The 16,686-nt window shown below is 29.8% G+C and overlaps 1 protein-coding gene across 4 annotated transcripts in view; it reads left to right on the top strand.

The window, feature by feature from the left end:
• LOC108693785 (serine/threonine-protein kinase SIK3-like) overlaps nucleotides 1-16,686 on the top strand; it is a 214,862-nt gene that overhangs the window by 17,644 nt on the left and 180,532 nt on the right. For all 4 annotated transcript variants that reach the window (XR_001932039.1, XM_018202925.1, XM_018202924.1 and 1 more), the window contains exons 2-3: nucleotides 15,897-16,193; nucleotides 16,321-16,491. Coding sequence is in view for 3 of the 4 variants with exons in the window: in XM_018202925.1 (XP_018058414.1) it covers nucleotides 15,897-16,193; nucleotides 16,321-16,491 (468 nt within the window). In the remaining variant the exon portion in view is untranslated. The remainder of the gene's footprint in view (nucleotides 1-15,896; nucleotides 16,194-16,320; nucleotides 16,492-16,686) is intronic.

The following is a 16,686-nucleotide window of genomic DNA, read 5'->3' as shown; positions in this document are numbered from 1 at the left end:
AAAAAATGTTTCATGTATAATTATGTAATTATATAAAATTATATATAATTAACATTTTTTTCCCGGGTGTTGAGGTTTGAACTATGTTTCTACGCATTAACCACTTTCTCGCCTAAATTCTTTTTTTTTTATTTTTCTTCAGTTGTTAACGTAAGAATAACCGCAGCTAATCTCTGCTTTCTAATAGCTTCCAATAGCCTTCTAATAGCTTTTTCCTATAAATTTATTCTTACTTTTTTATATGTTTATTAATATTACTACATAAAACGTACGTTAAATATTGTCTTTATCTTCTTAAATAGCATCTATGTATCCTAACATAAATTCTTTACCTATTTGACGGCAAATTTCGTAAGAAAAATAGCATCGGATCTATCATTGAAAAGTAGCATGGTAGCACGCAGTATTCTAGCAGCCATATTCTAGCAGCGTCACCAGCACGGCTAACACACATGATTTAGCAGGAAAACAAGCATTATGTGCCGCCGACTTTATTCATATTTAAATACATTAATTTTATCAATACATTGCTTTTATATTTATATGTTATCTATTAAAAATGATAAAGAAACAAAATTCTTAAAATGGAAAGACAATAGTAAGTTTTAATAAGGTTGATTAATCGCATTGATTGACACTTAACTTATTTTCATCTGATCAAATATGTTACATGTCAATTGTTAATGCAAGAGTCAGAAGTCAGAAGTTGGTCACACCGCAGGACTGAAACTGAAAAGGTAGTAACCCGCCAAACTTTAAACCGAAATAATTTGCATAAATTGTAAAATGATTTTATTATATCATATATCATTGTAGTCGTTAGAACGGACGCTACAACTTTTATTATATCAAAATATTTAATTTATTGTGCAAAAATGATGCATATCCTCCATTTTCTAACGTAATTTTTTTCAATAATCATTATGATTACAATTTAAAATTTAGTTACAGCCGTTTAATTTGAATCCATATTTATTAGGTCTATCTCTGTTAGTTTATAAGATAAAAAGGGATGATCATTTGTATGATATCCTGTATACCAATTTTCAATTTTTAAATAAACTGCTATAAAATAAATTTATTAATTTATTAATTAGTATCACATTCCAGAGAAAGAGAAATTGGGATAAAATTATAATTAAAAAAAATTTTTTTTGAAAAAATTATAATTTTATTATACGTTTCTAAGCAGTCATCCATCTCAGGCTGTACCTTGATTAACGTTGTTTGATTTTTGTGTTTCGTACGGGATGATCCGTGAATACTGAATTAATGGACATATAATATTATATATAACAAAAGTAAACAAATGTTTTTAATATAAAAAAAATGAAGGATGTATAAGAGTCAGTTATAAAATTCTTAACATATGAGAAAATTTTAATTATATCCTTTATTTTCTTTGTATTATTATTTGATTTTAAGAATCTTTTGTTTTTGTTAATATAAATGCTGGAATAGATTTTTTTAAAAATCTAAAGTAGATATCCTGGCAACGGTAGGCAATGTTAGGACAATGACCTTCTATTGTTTTTCATGTATTATTCAAAAATTTGTTTTACTCATTAATATCGTTTTCAATATCGTTAGGTTAGGTTCATCAGATTATGATACTTATAGTTTCAAGAATAAAGCCTATGGTATGTACAGAAACGTAAGGCAGTAAGGGTCTCCTTCACCAACCCTCATTTAGGCCCAGTTTCACAACTCATGGTTAATTTTGATGATGCTAAGATGTAAGCAGTAAGGAAATTATAACATTGGATTCGCTATTAGCTTTATGATCTCTACTGTGATTGACCAATTCGCTTACTATTTACGTCTTACTGCCTTACGTTTTTGTATGTACATGGATTTAAGTAAACATCTTGAGTTTTTTGTTTTACATTTTGTTTTTGAGAGTATTTTTATATTATTTAGATTATATTATAAATTCATAGTCTAGCAATTATTTCGATGTTTTCATGTTATATTAATTTTATCAGAGTCTTTTCTTTCAATTTATTATTTCATATTATTAAAATATATTTTTAATTTGTTAATATTTGTTTGACATTTGATTCGGTTTTTTTAATATTAACGAAAGAATGCTGATAAAAGAACATTTAATTAATGGAGAGAAAAATATAGTTATCAAAACAAAAAAATCAAGGAAATACATATCGAGAAATAGCTAAATTTTTCAGTAAAACACTGACAGCTTTTTTTAATAGCTTTTTTCATTGGGAAAACTAGTGTAACACTGGTGCACACTGCAATTGAATTCAAATCAATTTACATATTTTTAGTGCAATTGAATTCAAATCTATTTATAATACATATTTTCAGTGTTAATAAATAATTTAATTTTTTTAATTACATAAGACGTTTTCCATCACGGATGACATTGTGTCTTATACAAAGTGTTCCAACTATGACAAAGTGTTATTTTTTCGACACTATAAAAAGCTGAATATGAGCGCGTAAAATGTGTTAATGTTACCAACTATTAAAAAAATTATTATTTTTGGTAACTTATTTTGCAATAAAACGCTAAAAATTACCAATTTTAAAAAAAATTATAACTTAAGTCTAAATGAAAATCATAAATCTTATTGATATATTAAATATAATTATAAAAATAAAAATGGAAGGCTACAATGCATTCTGATGTTGAAACTGTGTTCCAACAAGTACACAGTGGAACACAATGTAATGTTCTGTGTTCTAGCTGGAAAACAATCATATTCGTGATTGTCATGATAATCTCAATGTTAAAAGGATTAAATTATTTATTATTCAAAATATACTCGTCAACAAAATTATCGCATAGGTAAATTTATCAAAATTTCGCATAAATTCAAATAAGTGTAACTCCGCGAAAAATGATCACTTAAAAGTTTTTTTTTCAAGGGTAAAGTCTGTACTTTACGAAGCTTTTAATGGATTTTGAATCTATCCTTAGATAGAATCTGTCCTTATTATGTTCTACCTGGCATCTTTTCAAAAATAAACGAGATATTTCAGATGGTCGATTTAAATGGAGCATTCTGCATATATACAGTGTGATCCAAACCAATAGGAGTAGCCAGCATGTACGTATTCTTGATGAAAAACTAAGTCGAAAATGTTAATGGCAAAATGTTAAAGTGTCAATAATGAGCCCAATATGGTGGATCATATATTCGAAAATTTTGATTATTTTTGACTTGCATGAACTTTTTTATTTGACGAAATTGAATTCCATAAAAATTTTGTAATTAAGGTCTTTTGAGGTTGCTGATTATAAATTTGAAGTTCATAATCAGCGATCTCAAAAACTCTAGTTCCAAAGTTTTTTTAAGAAATTTGTCACATAAAAAAGTTCATGCATAGATAGCGAAAAAGATCGAAATTTTCAAATATTCAGTTCGTCATATTGAGTCGATCATTTTGAATTTTGGAATTCTGACTTTAAATTCCTGATCAGCATCACAAAAAATTCAGGAAAAGTGACTTACTTTAGATTTTTAAGTTTATGTTAATAGCATTCTTGATACACAAGCATTTTTCTTGCCTAACACTCAAAGACTTATTTTTGAAATACACATTTTAAGTAATAAACAAATATTTATAAATTAAATTAATATTAATTAAATTATTTCAACAAATAATATTAAAAATATCAGTCAACGAACATTTCTAAAACTTCTTTTCAAATAGTTTCGTTACAAGCAATATTAGAAAAAAATTTACATTTGAAATTCGTATTTGATATAATATTATTTATTTGGATAATTTAATTAATACTTAATTTATTAAAATTTATTTATTACTTAAATGTGTATTTTAAAAACACACTTTTTTAATGATATTTTATCGAATTTGCAATTGAAATTACTTTTCGTCAATTAAATTGGCTCAATTTAATAATGCAGCAGTAGTTGTTAATAGAGATTTCGCGGAATCTTCTTAATACTCAGTATCGTGATGTTTAGCAGTATCCGTTAAAAGGTGCGACCGGCCGCTTGATTGAGCCGCGTCTGACGACACGAATTTTACACACTATGGTTGGACAGTTTCAAAGGTTCACCATTCAAAAACCGACACCTTAACATTTCGCTATTAACATTTCGACTTAGTTTTTCATGAGGAATAATGTGCCGGCTCCTTCAGTTGATCACTCTATATATAGGGTATTCAAAAAGTCCCAGATCTCTTAAATATCTTGAAAAGTAAGCATTTCTCAGAAAAATGTTTTATAAAAAGTTGTATAGTTTAAAATGATTTATTTACTGATCTTATCAGTTTGATTTTGGGTGGCGTTACTAAGATTAGATCAAGTTCAAATCGATTTTTGAAACGAAACATTATATTTTTAAATATTATATTTCATATTTTTGATTTTAGAATCTAATTATAATATTAAGCTGGTGTCAGGAGCTTTTCAACATTATAATAAAGCCAATTTTTTTTTCAATATATTTAATTTTACAGTTACTGCAATCTTAAATCATTAACGTGTACATAACTTATAAAAAAATATTTCTTTTTTGATCCAGAAAAGTGTGTATCCCCGTTTTTGGCACGTTAATTAAATCCGTAGCCCAAATTCCATTATGTTAGGTTTCCGAAATATTCCTATCTAAATGTGCTAAAAAGATCTATTTCGGATTACATTTTTGGATTAAAATTTCTCATAAATCTGATGCGATGGGGAAATATGGGCTGCAAATTCGAATTCACCATGAAAAAATTTACGAAAATCACCTACGATTATAAATGGCTCAACATAGTAAAATGAAAAAAAAAATCATTTATCCCGAATTAGCTAAGATCAGTGAATATACCTACAATATATCCTTTTTTTTACTGTGTTGACCTATTTATAACTATAGGTGATTTTCGTAGATTTTTTTCATGCTGAATTCGAATCTGCTACCCATATTTCTCCATCACATCAGATTTATGAGAAATTTTAATAAAAAAAATTCCTGAAATAGGCCTTTTTGGCACCTTTAGATTGGAATATCTCGAAAACCTAATGTGATAGAGCAATTTGGACTACGGATTTGGTTACACGCCAAACCTTCGAAATTACATTACTGCCGTTTTTAGGTCAAAATTCATATCGGTCTGTGTAATCTTTGCAGTTATAGAAAATTTAAATTTTATTTACTAGAGTAGACATTAAAGATAAATAAAATTTAAGAACGTTTCTAACAGTGTACAATTAAACTTGTTAAACAGCAAGAAACATGTAAAAAAGAATCTCAAATATATCATTTTTTAAATATTTATATGTATAAATAAAGTAATATATTAGGTATACAACTTTGCTTCCGCAGTTTTTTTTTCCGAAATTCGAGGCTTTATTGTAAAAAACTGGTTATACATTTATGATTCAAAGTATTGTCCATCGCTGGCCATTACTTTCTTCCATCTTTGGGGTAGCGTACGAATCCCGCGTCGAAAAAACTGGTCATCTTTATCAACGAATCGATCCAATTTTTTACTTCTTCTTTACGTCTTCATAAGACCGGAAGTGTTGATCAGACTGTGTGCCATTGATCGAAACAAGTGATAGTCAGAGGGAGCAACGTTTGGAGAATACGGCGGGTGGGGTAGGACTTCCCATTTCGTTTCCAAGTATGTCTTGATCACTTTCGCAACATGGGTTCGAGCATTGTCATGCTGCAAAATCACTTTATCGTGTCTCTTTATCGTTGTATTGCAGCCGTTTGTCTTTCAATGCTCGGCTCAAACGCATCAATTGCGTTCGATACCGATCGCCTGTGATTGTTTCAGTCGGTTTTAACAGTTCATAATACACTACGCCGAGCTGGTCCCACCAAATACAGAGCATGACCCTGGCGTCAAAATCACCGTTCTTGAAGCGTTGAAACCATTTACGACACGTTCTTTCACTAATAGCGGCCTCATCATAAGTATTTGAGAGCATTCGATGAGCCTCAGCCGCAGATTTCTTCATATTGAAGCAAAAAATTAAAACCTCCCGCAAATGACGAGAATTTGGCTCGTAAACTGACATTTTCAATCGAGAATAACTTTATGATGCAGACACAAATCGACTAATGTTTCTATGGGGTTATGTTGACAGATGCCCAAGTTTATTGTATGACGTCTATGATCTATTTATTTCGACCACCACTTACCGCTAAAGCCATCTATAGGAAAACGGCGGAAGCAAAGTTGTACATCTAATATCTGAATTTACAATGCGGCTGTCTACGCGAGTTTACATTGTAACTCTAAGTGTACACGCTTGAACAAAAAATAATATTTTGGAAAATGTAGCATAAAATGACACAATAGCTTTGACAAAGTATGTTTCGAAGTGTAAGTAAAAACATCGTGTAATAAAGCAAGTGGAAAGGTATCGAGACTATCAGCATACGCTATTAAATACATTACATTCCTTAACATACCTAATTGTATTAAAACGTATTTAATATTATCATATTTAATCGTGCTAAATAACGTGATTAATAACGATAACAAATGTGTAAAGAAATCTTTAGCTGAAATAACATTTTTGGATAGTGTAGGCGCGATGCGGCAAAATACATAAGATGCCAAGTGGCGAAGGATCAGCTTTACCCTCGCAACGCGCCGCCGCTGTTTAGTGAGACCGTTAGGCTACAAATTCGCGCGGCGCGGCGCGGCGTCATCGCACATTGGCTTAGATATTTTATTTTTTAATTCGAAACTACAATGAATATCTCAAAATGGTATGACTTTTGTTCCCCTTGACCCTTTCTATGCTCGTAATGCGGCACCTATCCCATTTCTGAGACACTTTGTATATGTGGTCATATCAAAGTCGACTTAAATTTTTTAAGTGGGAACGCATATCTTTTATTGCATATTTTTGTAGCTGTCGTCGACGTTTTCGATACACTGGAGGTTGCACGATCGGATTTACATCCCTTTGTAGTACTCGATTAAAGTCTGCGACCGTGTGATCTCCTAGTAGATTTTACATTTTAGGCAATGCTAATGCCAGTAAGATTGCAGCAGAAAGCCTGACTTATAATCTTAAGACAGTCTTATGTCTTAAGTAAGTCCGGATCTACAATAGGTTTTAAGTCTTAAGTCGTAAGAAATTAACCAACTACAATCGAATGCGAGGAGAATAATTAATTGTGATTCGTCTATTCCTTATGGCTTAAAACTTAAAAATCTATTGTAGATCCGGGGTAACGCACAAGAACTGCCTTATGACTTATGTTTAATGGATCTCCTACAATAATCATAAATCCATTAATCATAAATCAGAAGTCAAAAGTTAAAAATTGACGACTATGATTGGACAATTCTTCTGACTAATGGCTTATTGTAGAAGGCCTGTTAAAGGCATTTCGTATTTATATATCTTTGAGACCACAAGTCATAAGATAGTTCTTGTGTGTTATTAAAGACATAAGACTTAAGTTATAAGACACTGCCTTAAAATTATAAGTCAGCTTTTTGTTAAGGCCCGTACTGAAATATTGAAGTCTCATAAATCAGAAAGACTTAACTTAAAAAGAGTTTGTAACCAGTGTTTTTAAAACACTTTGAGGAGAACTACAAGAATATGTAATAAAAGTTATGGGTTTCCATTTAAAAAATTCAAATCGATCTTGATATGACCTTCACAACGCCACTCAAGGTCAATCGCATATGCTCATATAATCATTGCTTAATCCCCATCACTCTTTTGTCTGAAACATTTTTCAAAATAATCACTTCCCATGTTTTTAAATGGGAAATACTGATGGTTTAAAACACTCGATACGTACGTGCGATACGTGCGTGCGTGCGGATGGGCGGACCGGCCTGCCCGCCTGCCCGCCCTTGGATTTAGATGCCAAATTTCTTGGCAATTGTACAGGTTAAAAAAGAAATTTCGTTTTCGGCGATTTTTCCGTATTGACTTTTTCCAGTTGTTAAGTTTCAGATCTACTTTGAATGGCGTAGATTAGCTGTTTCATTAATATGCTTCGCAAGCAGTACGACAGATCTCAAACTCACATCCTTCGATTTCCAATGCGAGCATATAATCTTCTGTGCCACATGTACTGCTTGCGAAGCATATTAATGGAATGATTTAATAAATGAAGATCGATATCGAATAGATCGTTTTTATTATCATTTCTTGGCTTAGATAACAAATGTCATTATAGTGTAGTATCAGTATAATTTAATTTCTTGATCCCCTTTTGTTAAATTTATAATTGTATTAATTTATTATTAATATTAATTATGAATAAATTAATTATAAAAATCGACAAATAAGTGGCTTTTTTATCATTATTTCCTGGCTTAGTTAACAAATATAAGCGTAAAATTTTGTTTCTATCCGATTTTCTTTTGTTAAATTTTAGATTACAAATGGATATTGAAGTCGAATAGATCTCTTTGTCATTATCATTTCCTAGCTTAGTTAACAAGTATAGTGTATAATTTTGTTTCCGTTCGGTCTCCTTTTGTTATGTATTAAGTTATAAATAAATAGAGATCGATGATAAATAAATCGCTTTTTCATTGTAAAGATGAACATGGTTAATGCTATGCATGCCTTTCAATATAAGTTTATAAGTTATAAATTAAATGAAAAATATTTCGAAACGTTTATGATTTTAAGCGAATTCAAGCGAATCTATTTACATATTACATCATTATAATCTCATTTGTGCTGGAAGGCACGCACGCACGCACGCGCGTCTACGTTCATATTTACGCACGTAATATGCATACAACAGGTATTTTTATTGCTGTGTGTACCAGTTCAGAAAGTGCAGCAATAAAAAACATCATGAGGCGTGTCAGCCTCTCGCAAGTCCATTGCTAGATTCAATCTTGCGCTACTGCTTGGTGGGAATGAATAGATGCCATTAGCTGTAGTTACAGTTGAGTACATGGGCTCATAACTATAGATATTGGCAACTATCTCTACTTTTCATACACGTGCCAAGTGGCAAGTCGGAATCTGGCATCACTGCTCGTAACTTTTTGCAATCAGATTAGTGTATCCGAATATTCGAATAAATGAATAAAAAATGAATGAAAATACTCATTCGAATATTTTTCTTTTTTATTCATTAAGAAATGAATAAATATTTTTTTATTCCATTTGAACGAATATATTTTAAATATAATTACGAATATTTTCATTTCGTATTCACTTTTATTCTGTATTATCTGCACATAGCTTGCAAGCCTACAAGAGAAAACGAAAATCTATAAAAACAATGGCTACGATTTCATCGTGCGCTTAATCCTCGACTTATACGATGGGCGTTCTTGTTTAACCTAGATAAGACAAAAACATTTTTATTGAGATTAAATAATCTCGGGTCTCCACAGACCATAATAAACGTCGCGCTCAAGATATCCTATAAAATATTTATAACATTATTATAATCGGAATTATATAATAGTAATGTTATAAATATTTTATCGAAATATGTAGGGTACTCTATCAAATAGATAGATTTATAAATAAAAAATGTATATCTTTTTAAAATATTTTTCAAAATTTCTAAGTTTCTTTTATAAAATCTGAACTTACAATAAAATAAAATAAATTTTTTTTTACTTAAAGTCATCAAAATATTGGTTATATAATTAGGAGATAACGATTTATTGGAGCTTTCTTTTTCAATTTATATTTATATTTTTGTTTGAATGAATATAAATACTTGTTAAATATTCATAGTTTTTTGTGAATGAATATTTTTTGAAAACTCAAAATTTTGAATGAATATATGATTATATTTTTTTTATGTGAAAATTTTGAATAAATTTGGAGCTCAATTACAAATTTTTGTATTCACTGGATACTAAATCAAATGTGCAAACATACAAGAAATTTGACTCCTTATTGGCTAAAATTGAGTTGATGATAATGACGACGTTAAAATTTTCTTAAATCATAAAATTTTTTTAAATCAACATTTTCAGATTCGGACTTTGCGTCGTAAAATCTCCGCTCGTAGGGCACATGGAGAAAAAATAAATGTTTTTATTATGTAATCGGAGTGGAATCTATCGATTGAGCATATATAGAAATTATTCAGCTTAGCTGTTATTGAGATCTGATAACTTCGGCTTGTCGCTATTTGTTGGCTTGCGTAAAATAACTCGGTCTCGCACTAATATGTCACTGCACTTGTCTTAGCGCCGAGACACTGCTATGTCTCATATGATAATTGACATTGAAATCTTAAAACATTTTCGTATGTCAAATTAACCACACAGCGAGAAAAACGCAATTGACGAGAGTGCATGTAACGAATCCAACGAACCCCTATGGGAAAAGGTAACAGTCGTGAAAGATTATGACACAGCGAGCACTTCTAGCGAAATATAATATGATAGCGTCTAAAAATAAAATTAGCTGTAAGAGTCTTATTGTTTAAAATTAGCTCGTATACAGGCGAACAAACGAGTAGAACAAAGAAATAAAATGAGAAAACAATTTAAAATAACAAAGAATTAATTAATGCTATTGCGTTGCAAAATTACGGTAGGAATGCAAAGACTATTAGAGGATTCAAGCATATAAACACTGTACAAAATACAACGCTTTGTTCATCATCCAGAGATATACTTTGAAAAATAGAAAACTTGTATTAAGTGGAATCAACTTGGAAATTAATAATTAAAGTAAACATCATCTCATTGATAGACAAGAATAATACAATTGCAAGGGTATGTGCACAAAAACAAAACGTCTATAGCAAATGAAAAAATTGAGAGAACAATAGCAAACATACGGCATATGAATATACAAAAACATTTGATGTAATTAGTGCGATACTATTCGACTTATGCTTATTTCACACTGAACGTGATGAATGATAAGTGATATCCAATGAAAGCTTTGCTTTTTAGCATGTGATGTAAAGTAGAGCTTGTATTGGATATCATCTCATCATTTATCATGTTCAGAGTGCAGTAAATATTGATACGCGGATGATATCCTATGTAGTTGCGATAAAAGAGGAAATATTAAATTCTGTATTAACACCTATCGATACTATAATAGAAAGTCTTAAAGAAGTAAGTTAATAATTGCCAGAAAGGCTCTACTTTTTGTGTAAAATAAAAGCTTTTGTGTAAAATAAACGCGCGAGCTGAAAATGGAAAAAAATAGTTATTATCAATGCCTATTGTAATACAGAAAATATATTGATTGTTTTAAAATTTCTTTTAATTTTTTCATTCCCAAAATATAAATTATTAAATGTAATCCCATTACCTGTTCTAGATCATGAAAATATATTTATGTCAATAGAAGTAAATAACTCATTAATAGTAAAAATAAAATTGTAAAAATAAAAAGACATATCTGTGCAATATTTTTGCGGACTGAATTACAAAAATGATAATTAACACAGAATACTTGTGTTTTCATAGTTTGCTAATACATTGCATAAATAACGACTCTATCTGCGAAATTGAAATGTATTTAGAAATAAATATAAAGATTGTAACATAAAATATACATCAAATTGCATTATATGAATAGTCTTAAGTAATTCATACGCTTGATTATATTCAATATCAATGAAACAAATAAATTATTTTAAATTGATTTAATGTAAAGACCACGAAGAAATAAAGAAAACGACTGAAACAGGCAAAAACTAGAAAACAATTGCAAACTGGTAACATCAGACTTATTAATAAAGATCCCGACTGTCAGTGTTGAAAATCTATATCTATCTAGCGCACGTAACATGTACTGTATATATTCCGTTCAACGAGAGAATTACTTCGGATCGGACGAAAACTTGTTCGTTTTGCGAAGGTCTTCATAATGTTGTATAGTGTTACGTTGTATAATGTATAGTGTATAGTCGCCTCCTGCATTCTTTCGTTGAACAGAGTATAGTTTCAGCACTGGCAGTGAACGCACTCAAAATCTAAAAATCTAAAAAAACAAACATTACATGTGAACATAGATACATATTTGCCAAAATACAATATTTTATTATTATAGATTTCATAAAGTAAAACGAACACAGAGGAACAAATAAAAATAAAAGGATTATCTGAAATCCCTAAAAAAATTTAGAAGTCAAATTAAATAAAACAAATGAAAATAAAATTCTATTCTTTCAATTAAAACATTTCATTATTCCAACAAGCGGATTTACCACGTTTATAATAATAGTAATAATAATTGTAATAATAATATCCACATTAAAAAAGAAACAGCAAATCTAATAAACTGTATCGCTAGATTTAAATGCAGACAATGAATTTCATTTACCTAGATCTATTTTCTAGATCTATTACCTAGAAATATTATATATGTTTCTAAGATATATATAAAGATATATATAAGATATACCATGATATATAATAAAATTTGAAAAAAAATTCCGTTCCACCGTTTCTTTCTCAATGGGGAAAGTATATTGTAGCCCGAATACTAGATTAAGCATTTTGGCACAGCAACAATCGAGTTTGCGGAAAATTGCGTTTAAGCTTTGCATTTTAGCAATGAGCCAAATATAAGATTTTTAACAATTCACGTATAAAGTCCGTTATCGGGAATGATCAATATATGATCATTGGTTATATCGATTGTCAAAATGCGCAATAACACAACATTGTGATTCTTTATATTTTGCTATCTAATCTCGGGCAGCGGAATTTTGTACAATGAATTTAATTAACACGTTATGTGCTATGCAATTGTCTGGTATCATACAAATCAATCAATCATAATTAAATTATCAATCAATCATAACTATCAAATCAATTATAACTAAATTATCACATTGGGAAATAAAATTTGTAAAAAGGAGAAATAATTTTATAATAGTGTTGAAAAAAAAATACCACAAATGAATGTCTTTCAAAAGTCCTCCGTAGTCTACCAATCTGCGCTTCTCATGGGTCTTAGCCCTTTATTCGAATTGAATCCAGAAAATTTCCTTTGTTGGACCGAAAGATACGAAATATTTGTAGGACAATGGGATAAAAAAATGTTCTGATTATGTTGTATGTTTATTGAAATTCCACATTTTGCAGTCATTATGTTGTAAAAGCACGATTACCAAATAATAAAAATGAAAGTAAATATTTATCTTTACACAGCCAGCTCAAAATGACTTTGACATTGACTATCAAAAAGTTATCAACCTTTTCTGTTACTTGTTGTTCATTGAAAAGTTATTAACAAAGCAATAGTATATAATTTTTGGACATAAGATATTTTATTATATATTCTACGTGTACTCTGTTATATGTATAATTTACATAATGCTTTTCTTTTATGCTGATAAAATGAGATAAAGTAGCCATTTCACTTTAAGCCCAAGTTCACTCCACACTTAGACTAGAGTTGTTCGACGCGAAGCAAGATCCCTATCTCCTCTTTGTCCAGGGATATCTGATTTTCCGTGCGAAGTGAGATCCATCCCACCTTCCTCCCCTGTCTAGAGATATTCAATTTTCCACGGGAAGTGAGGTTTACCTCTCCCCCTGCCTACCTAGGACAAAATTTATTTTAGGACCCCTGATAGTACCAATGTTCGAGCGAGTTCAGTTCGATGAATGATCAAACTTGTACGAAACAAAAGAGAGAGAACTAAACTGGCGTTCTGAATAAACGCCTAGACGATAACTTTTTCTCAGAAGCATTTGATTTTACCGGGTGATTTGTCCAAATTACGAGTCGATCAGAATGGATTGAGAAGAATGTCTCGACGACAACTTTTCGCCACATTCAAGACTGAGGCGAATTTTATATGCGCAGAAAAGCCTATCATTTACACAGTCTATAAAAGCTATATGATAGATTTGTCATAAGTGATTTGAGGTTATTTTATTTATTATTATAAAATATAAGAAAATGTCAGGACAGTACGTGCCACTATTTAAGAGGAAAAAAAAACTTTGAACTTTTTAAGTGATTGTATACATTTTTTATTTACATTATTCTTTCTATATAATAATATATTAGTGTAAAAAAGGAAGCGGTAATATATATATGAATTTTATTAATGAGAGTTACTCAAACAACATAACAATTATATTAATTTATTTTATGTTATTAATTTTAATAATCTGAACAATTAAATGATGTTATTACCCAAAGACACCCTTGCTCAGATGAAAAATTTTTATTTGGAACTCCTGGAGTAAGCACGAATCGGCATGCTGATCCCGTAGCGCTCACGCTGGAGCTATCCCGGTTCCAGCATAGAGTGATGTGTGTTTTTATTCGTATACAAATAAAATACGTGCGATATATATTGTCATCTATGGAGCATGCACCAGTGGAGCATACGTGCCTCATTAAATGATTAGAAGAACTCGCGAAAAGCCGAAGCATCACTGCCAAGTTAGAACCGTAGAAGCTTCACATTGGAATCAATGCAATCGCTTGTAGCGAGTTGGTAGATTTCATCGCTGAGGAGTCAGCCAAATTTTTTCTCATGTAGGGGCGTTTGATTTTCCGTGCTATGTAAGGTTCCTCCCTCACTCCTCCCTGTCTGAAAGAATTCAGAAATTTGTATCTTAAAAAATTATCTACTATTATTTATTAAAATTGTTTTGTTAATAACTTATCAATGAACAACGAGCGATAGAAAAAGTTGATGATCTTAACATCCTTGAGAGTGAAGATTAATGTCAGAATTATTTGAAAGTCATTGGTGCTGGCTATGTAGAGGTAAATATTTATCAAAATAAGATCTAAAAATCTTAATTGTTGTAAATTATATTATTTGTTTTTCTTATAATAATATGACCGGAGACTATTAAAACTAATTTGTTAAATAAATACGCATAAGATTATATAAATATTTATTTACTTATTTACATTATTTTCTTTCCTAATTTACTGTATTATTAACACCTTTGGGTCATTCGTGTTCTGCGCATTTCTTTTATTTGAAATGCTAAGAGCATCTTAGAAATCAAATATCGATCATTTTTCTAAAAAAATTTCTAAAAAATTTCTAAAAAAAGTTTGGCATCTAGAGAACAAGTTTTGTACATTGTCGACCTCAATTCATACGTATCGTTTAACTGATATAACTCCGAGTTTACTTCTAGGTCAAATGACCCAACGTGTATGCAGAGTGTACATTTTTTGTAATTAAACAATTTTTATTTTTTCTTTATTTTCAACTAATTCTTAGTTGTATTGCGGGAATATTTAAAAAAATAATTTAATCTTAGAACAACATATTAACTCTTAAAAACATGATAGTTTTTGGCATCCTTGTGTTAAATGTTATCAGTAATATTATATATTATGTTGTCTGTAATGTTATAAAGAACATTTTCCTAATAAATTATAAGTTTGTTTTAAAAACTATAGCAATAATAAATTGTTTAAAATGTGTGTAAATGCAAAATCTTCAATTTATAGCCATTTATGTATATTAAAAAGACATCATTTTCGAGTTACTCAATAACAAAAAATAAAATTTTTTGGTTAGCCACTTGAACCTTTCTTTTTGTAGTTTGGAATGTCAATTTTAAGATATAGCTATATTTTTCCTTTAAATATTTTATTTCAGAGTTTTACATTTTTCTATGGAACAGAACATTTTTCTTATTCTGTTAACTGTATTTAGTTATAACAATTTATTATGAATATACAACTGTACAATTACTTTCTAAAGATACTTTCCAAATATACATAAAAATTGTTTAACAACTATTGTTGTTAACAATTGTTTACTTGTAAAACAATTGTTTACTTGTAAAAGTGATGAAAATTAATCGAGAATACTAATGAATGAACTGTGTAATAAGAGTGTCCAAAACTAAGATGTGTATTAAAAGTTAATAAGTTGTAATTTTTTGTTCAAAACCTTTACTTTTTTCAACTGGAATCTTTTGCATACATTTATCCTTATTAAATATTAAATTATATTGATATTGTGTTTATATTGTTATAGGTTGCTATAAAGATAATAGATAAAACTAAACTAAATGAGGAAAATTTAGCAAAAATTTTTCGTGAAGTACATATAATGAAAAGATTACGACATCCACATATTATAAGACTGTACCAAGTAATGGAAACAGAGAAAATGATATATTTAGTGACAGAATATGCTCCTGGTGGTGAAATATTTGATCATCTTGTTCGAAATGGTAGAATGGCAGAATCAGAGGCACGAAGAGTTTTCCGTCAGATTGTACTTGCCGTTCATTATCTGCATCAACAAAGAGTAGTTCATCGAGATCTTAAGGTCTATTTGTTATGTTATATTAAAATTGGATGTTTTACGATTTTAATTATTAATAAAATTTATTACAAATTTTATTACAAATTTGTATATTGTATGAATATAATTAGCATCTCCCACTTATTTTTAGGCTGAAAATTTGTTACTTGATGCAGACAATAATATAAAAATTGCTGATTTTGGCTTTAGTAATGAATATACACCTGGTGTTCCACTTAGTACATGGTGTGGTTCACCACCATACGCTGCACCTGAAATTTTTGAAGGAAAACATTATGATGGTCCAAGAGCTGATGTCTGGGTATGTTATCATTTTTATATACATATTTTTTATTCTAAAATTGCTGTGTATAGTTATTTAAATATAATTTTATATTTTTGTTACAAATAAATCTTCTTAATAATATGCGCATGTGCGCGCGCACGCACACGCGCACACACACGCACACGCGCACACGCACACACACACACACACACACACACACACACACACACA

This window comes from Atta colombica, unplaced genomic scaffold, assembly GCF_001594045.1.
Source record: "Atta colombica isolate Treedump-2 unplaced genomic scaffold, Acol1.0 scaffold98, whole genome shotgun sequence".
NCBI lineage: Eukaryota > Metazoa > Arthropoda > Insecta > Hymenoptera > Formicidae > Atta > Atta colombica.
The sequence above is the reverse complement of the archived record's forward strand: the minus strand, read 5'-3'. Positions and strand labels throughout refer to the sequence as shown.